This window comes from Bison bison, unplaced genomic scaffold, assembly GCF_000754665.1.
Source record: "Bison bison bison isolate TAMUID 2011002044 unplaced genomic scaffold, Bison_UMD1.0 scf7180017864353, whole genome shotgun sequence".
NCBI classification, from domain to species: domain Eukaryota; kingdom Metazoa; phylum Chordata; class Mammalia; order Artiodactyla; family Bovidae; genus Bison; species Bison bison.
Window position 1 is genome coordinate 6,856,994 of NW_011494925.1, and position 6,363 is coordinate 6,863,356.

The 6,363-nt window shown below is 54.8% G+C and overlaps 1 protein-coding gene across 2 annotated transcripts in view; it reads left to right on the forward strand.

Moving 5' to 3' along the window:
* The window catches only part of RBFA (ribosome binding factor A (putative)), a 12,768-nt gene extending 7,263 nt beyond the window's left edge, over positions 1–5,505 (forward strand). For both annotated transcript variants that reach the window (XM_010855083.1, XM_010855082.1), the window contains exons 5-7: positions 1,046–1,130; positions 3,446–3,519; positions 4,640–5,505. In XM_010855083.1, the coding sequence (XP_010853385.1) occupies positions 1,046–1,130; positions 3,446–3,519; positions 4,640–4,901 (421 nt within the window). In that variant the 3' untranslated portion in view covers positions 4,902–5,505. The remainder of the gene's footprint in view (positions 1–1,045; positions 1,131–3,445; positions 3,520–4,639) is intronic.
* Positions 5,506–6,363: the final 858 nt, after the last annotated feature.

Here is a 6,363-nt window from a genome sequence, read left to right on the forward strand (position 1 = left end):
GTAGTTGGGGCTCAGGGGCTCAGTTGCCCCATGGGGTGTGGGCTCTTCCTGGACCAGGGATTGAACCTGCGTCCCCGGGTTCTTGACCCCTGGACCCCAGGGAAGCCCCATGCTTCCTTTTTAGAAGATGGGGTAGATGCTGAGAGCAGGGTCCTGCGGGTCTGGTGTTCTCCTGTGTGCTTGCTTCAGCCACTGTGCATCCCTCACAGTGCCATGGTCTCTGAAGCTGGACATCATCAAAGAGTGGTCAGTCACTCTCAGTTTTTACATTTCACAGAAAGAAGAAAACAAGAGATTTCCAACAAGTGTTGAGATAACAGCATCGTTTTCTGATTAGCTTTTAGGTAATCAGAAAAGTGGGGCTTCCCTGGTGCCTCAGTGGTAAAGAATCACCTGCAATGCAGGAGACACGGGGTCGATCCCTGAGTCGGGAAGATCCCCTGGAGGAGGGCATGGCAACCCACTCCAGTGTTCTTGCCTGGAGAATCCCATGGACACAGGAGCCTGGTGGGCTACAGTCCATGGGGTCGCACAGAGTCGGACACGACTGAAGCGCCTAAGCAGCAGCAGCAATCAGAAAAGTCAGTTGAACAGAACGTTTCCCACCTCTTTGGATCGCCAGGCTTTAGTGTGAAGGTCTCCGCGTGACTGTACCAGCTCTGTCGCTGAGCAGCTGTGCCTGCGTGTCCCAGAGTGTTTTCTGTGTCTGGCGTCTGGTGGTGGTGGGCTGGCGGCCACCCTTCTGTGGCGCTGCTGCTGGTGCCCATGAATGGAGGGACGGGACGCTGGCGGTGATGCCCGGAAGGCCATTCCAAGTTCACGTCAGACTTGATCTCAAAAGTTGCATTTAGAGAATTAAAAACAGTTGTGATGATGCATTTTATACCCCTGTTGAAACGTGGCCATTGGCTAAGGAAGACTTTTCATCTTTGAATACTGTGATGAACAAAACTCACGTCTCACCTTTTTGTGAGATGACATATCTGTTTCTGGCACCCCTCCACCAGATGTCACCTCAACTGCTCAAACCTTATTTTCTCTCCAGGCATCTTCTGATGTCGCAGCAGACCCTGAGGAACGTGCCTCCCATAGTGTTTGTTCAGGACAAAAAATATGCAGCTGTGATGGAGGTAAGGCTTTGGCATAATTGCCTCTTTACTGTGTCAACTTCTGTATGCGTAAGGCTTTACTCATTGTTTCCTAGTTGTTTTCCTTGCTTTAAGTACAGGTTTTAAAGGTTAAAAACCTGTTAACATACATGCATTTTTCATCTGGTGGTAGTTCCTTGGTTATTAAGGTGTCTTACACCTTCACAGGTTCACTGAGGAAGCCAGCAGCACTGCAGGAGGATTCGGCGGCGTGTTCACTGTGAGACTAGGTAGTGCGTAGGTCCACAGGAAAAAAGACCCAGTTGTACATTGTTGTCTCTCATTGTTCATCATACAACCTATACTGGAAACACTATTTGGATAATAGCCTCGTGGGTGTGTGGTTTCCTCGCTAGAAGGGGAGCAGGAGTGAAGGTGCAGAGCCGCTTGTCAGCCCAGGTGGGGTTTGGGCTGTGGTGTGCAGACCCCAGCAGGAGTCCCCGTGCAGGGCTGCGGGAGCCCAGCCTGTCCCGGAGGGTGGGCTCCCTGTTCTCACTGAACTGTTACTCGTCCCACTCTCTGTGGAGGAACATTTCATGGCTGCAAGGTGCTCCCTGGCTATGTGGGTTCCTTTTCAGAAAAGTCACTGGAGGGGAGGGTATATGCTCCCACCTGTATGCTTGTGTGTCTCTAGGGGGGCCTTTGCACACTTCAGGCCTGTCTGTCCTACCACACGCGCCCAAGGGAAGTGCTGAAGGGTCGGACACGAGGCATATGGTGATGGTGGGTCCTGCACATGGACCCACCAAGGGAAGGTCAGGCCATGGCTGGCCGCATCGTCCCGCACTCTGTCTCACTGTAGTTAGGAGTAAAGGCTGGACCAGAGTGGGTTTCTGATTTGGGTAGGTGATCGTCAAGGGCATGGTCACTGCTTCCCCTGGCTAAGTCAGAGCAGAGTTTTTCAGACTCTGTACATTTTTAAGATTTAAAATCATCCATTGGTAAGCAGCTTGGATAGGCACAGAAATTTGAAATTAGTTCTGGATGAAACTTGGAGTCTTCTGTCTGTCTAATATTGGTTGCAACAAAAGTCGCAAGTAGTTGCTACTGCTCCAGTTTGAACAGCTTACTTTGCGTTCTCAGGATAGAATGCAGTCTTCAGGTCATAGGTCTGGATGTTTGAAAGAGGTTGAGTAATCAGCTGTGTCCATACTGAAACCTAGGTAGTTCAGCAAAACTACTGGTACTGCCAGTGCTCACACTCAGGGGTGCCCAGCACTGGTGGTTCTGCCAGTGCTCACACTCAGGGGTGCTCAGCACCAGTGGTCCTACCAGTGCCAACTCTCAGGGGTGCTCTCCATGGGATTCTCCAGGCAAGAACACTGGAGTGGGTTGCCATGCTCTCCTCCAGGGGATCTTCCCAACCCAGGGATCCACCCGGTGTCTCCTGCATTGCAGGTGACTCTTTACCACTGAGCCACCAAGGAAGCCCCACTTTGCTGATTACCTAAAAGCTAATGATGGTCCTGCCAGTGCTCACACTCAGGGGTGCTCATTGCTGGTGGTAGTACCAGTGTGCACACTCAGGTGCTCAGCACATTGGCCATCAGGAATGTGAGTTAACTCCCAGTTTTAACTCGAGGAGGCCTGTTTGTCCTCGATGTAGTATCGTCCTGTTCCTGGGTTTTCTGTGGACTGACTCGTGTCTGGTTCTGCCTCTTCTCACCTTGTGGTTTTAACAGCGTCACTTGTTGGTGATGACTTCATGTGGATGTCGGGACCTGGTTGTGGGTCCGGCTGGCTGGGCTCGCACTGAGGTGGGAGGTCAGGCCTCAGTGCCCAGCCTGGGTGGGAGCACCTGGCAGCATCAGAGCAGGCAGGCGAAGGTGGGGGGCCTTGCTGGGCCCTGCTGAGCAGCAGAGTACATCTCCAGCCTTCGCCCCTCCCACCCCGCAGAGCTGGAGTCAAATGCTGGGCTTTGTGACTCCCACATAGCCACGCTGGGGGCTTCTTTCCCTCAAGCAAATTCTGTGGCAAAATTGAAGCATTTTACAGAACCTCATTAGAAACCAGTAAGTGTCAGGAATTCAACTAATATTTAACTGGTTCCTTTGTAAATTTGACTAACATTTACACGCTTTAAGTACAGTCTTTTGAGAAGACTCGGTTCATTATCAGAACAAGTGTAACTAAGATCGTGGGCATGGGCAACATCAGGGAGGGAGCCCTGTCACGCAGCCGGGCCCTGAGGTGGCCGTGGCTCTGGGCAGCCTGACACTTGCAGTCCGTGGGCGCCCCGCTCCGCAGGCAGTGGAGAAGCACAGTTCTCCGGTAACCCACTGTCTGTTCTGTTTCAGGTTGATCGGCTGCTGGCAATTGCTGATTTTGGACCCCGGGGTGAAAAAGAAGACTTTGTGCAAAGTGACTTCAGGTGGTAACATGTGGACGTGTGTTTCTGATGTGGGCACACACAGCTATGGATGTACTGGGTTCCACAACTGCTGTATAGTGCTGCCCACCCCCAGCCCAGTGTAGGGGGGTGGGCCCTGGTTTATGCCCTAGGGTCTTGGCCTGAGGCCCAACCCAGGGTTGGCCCATGGCAGGCCACAGTGGCAGCCTGGCCCATTACCCAGCAACTCGGGGAGACTGTCAGGAGGGCCTCCAGGCCCACTGGAAGTGCTGGGGCCTGCACGCTGAGTGCTACTGGTTGCAGCTCATCCTCTCTGTTCCCTCGTGCATTTATGTCGAGTGCCTGCTCCCAGTAGGCCTGTTCTAACGCTTAGGGAATGCTGTGAACGAATGGCAGTGTCTTTGGAGCCTGCGTTTTGCTAGGAAGCAGTGAACATCAGGGTAGGCCTCTGAGAAGGTGACGTGAGGATTCCAGGTGAAACAGCTCCACCTGGTGTCTAGCCTGTGTCCTTAGATCATCTATGTGAGCATCACTTGGGCACTGTCAGGGCCTCAGGGGCCAGGGCCTACAGGAGCCAGCCTGCCAGGGGGTGGGGGGGCAACACTTAGACCCCTGAGCTAGGGCAGAAGCCCCGAGTGGCAGTGAGTCCCCAGTTCCAGCTCAGTGAGGAGCAGACCTGGGCGAGGCAGGTGGAGTGCCTGTGGGTTTGGAGCCCTTCCAGGTCTGAGAGTGAGGGGCGTGCTGTGGCCAGATTGGGGTTTTGAGAGGATTGCTCTGGTTTTGTCCTCAGAATGGACTTGTCTTCTCTTTTGGTTCATCAGGTAACTAAAGACCAGCTCCCCATGATTCTGTTTAACTAGCCTAGTGCACTAGCCATGTTTAAGTGGGGAAGCAATGAAAATACACTTGATGTCAGCCCAGAATGTCTGCCTCAGGAGCATGGTGGCCTGAGCCACATACAGGCTCCGGGAGTGCTGGTCAAGAAGTGCTGGACTGGAGGCCACTGGACCAAAGCCTGCTTTGTGCTGGCTCCACAGCTCCACTGCAGAGGTGGCAGCGCGGTGTGTGGGCAGGGGCTGATGGAGTGTTTGTATGCCATGTGATATTTGTGCCTGGTGTGACAACTCCCCTTCTCCCCCAGTGACCCCGAGGCCCTGGACGCGGCTTCGCCAAGTGATACCCTGAGCCCTGCAGCACACTTGAACCTGTGTGGGATTGACCATGAGGCACTCAACAAGCAGATCCTGGAGTACAAGAGGAGGAGAGAGCAAGGGCATGGGAGTGCAAGCCCCCTGTGGCCAGAGCACATGGCTGACCTGAGGAAGCAGATGAGGAGGAGGAAGGCCAAGCCCCACGTGGACGATGACCTCTCTCCCAAGAACTATCTGCAGGGTGGGGAGTGACAAGCCCCTGGACAATCAAGGGGCCTCCTGAGGAGCGCGCCCCAGGGTACGAGTGGGGCTCCGAGAAGCAGAGCAGGAACTGAGGTGGAGAGAAAGGACCAGAAGGCAGTGGATCGTGACCGGCTCCGGGCACATGCGCACTGCCGATGCCGTCTGCACCCCTTGTATGGTGTTGCAGAGGAGGCCTGTGGGAAGGGTGTAAAACCCTCTTGGTGGATGGCAGGCGGTCAGGCCTCCTTATTTGGGATCCACGTGTGCACGTTTGCTCACGCACTGGTCTCTCCACAGCCCCCAGATCCGTGGCTGCCGTGCTCCCCTGGTCTTCCTGGACGTGCAGACTCGTGGACACTTGAGTCCTGGGATGCACCGGTGGCCTCTGTTCACAGAGGCGCTGCTTTGCCTGCTTCGTTCGCCTCCTACTGTAAACAGCTGTCCTCTCTGCAGTCGGGTTAGCGTCACATTAGTGCCTTTTGATGGAGATGTCAGTCCTGGCCCTGAGTTGCTGATGAGTTGTTCTGAGTGTGAGATTCTGTGCTGTGACTTCCAAAGAGAGTGCGTGTGTTAGATGAGCCTCGTTAGGAAATAACCATCTGAGTCTGACGCAGAAAAAGTGTCCTAAACTTGGGGCGTCTTGACTCACCAGGTGTCAGCCTTGAAGTACTGGAAGTGCTACCAACCCAGTTCAGACGATCGGAGAAGGGTTCCTGTTGAGATACAGCAGAGACGTTTGTAGCGCTGCTTTCAGGGTGTGTGATCCCCCTTCTCATAACATCTCTTGGGAAGGTTGCCCGTATCCCAGCAGCAGTGGCATGGCCTGGATGCTCCGTTCCCTGTCCGCACCTGGGACGAGGGGCAGTGCCCGGCAGGGATGCGGCCCCCGCTGGAGGGCCAGCAAGGGTTCTGGGACACCAGCCAGCCACGTGGGTACCCGCTCTGGGCACATGGCTGTGGGCTGGTGCATGTGGTGCCCTGGAGGGGTGCGGGTACCTGTGTGGTTGTTTCCTTAGGAAGGTGGGTGCTCACACAGACTCTTGTCCAGACCAGAGATGTCCGGAGGGAGGACTGGCCAGTGTGAGGACGTGCACGGGCCCTGCGCTGATGGGCGGTGAGGCGCACGTGGGAGCACCTGCCTTGAAGGACTGTGGGTGCCTCCAGGGTGTTTCTGGTGCTCCCATCTTGCCAGGCTGGAACCAGAGCTCACACACGTGCCGTCGGACGCTGGAGAAATGCCGTCTCAGTTCTACCTGAAAGTTCATGGTGCTGCTGTAGCCTTCGTGTTGAAGGAAAGCTGTGTCTTCTGCCGTAGCTTCCGTTGGGAGGAAGCCCTGCCCTGCAGCAGAGACAGCCCCAAACTGGCCACGACCATCGGGATGGCAGCAAGCTTCCCTAGACCTCAGGGCACCTTCCCTTTGTAGTCCTCCCATCTTTCACACTCACACACATTCAGACACACACTCAGCAC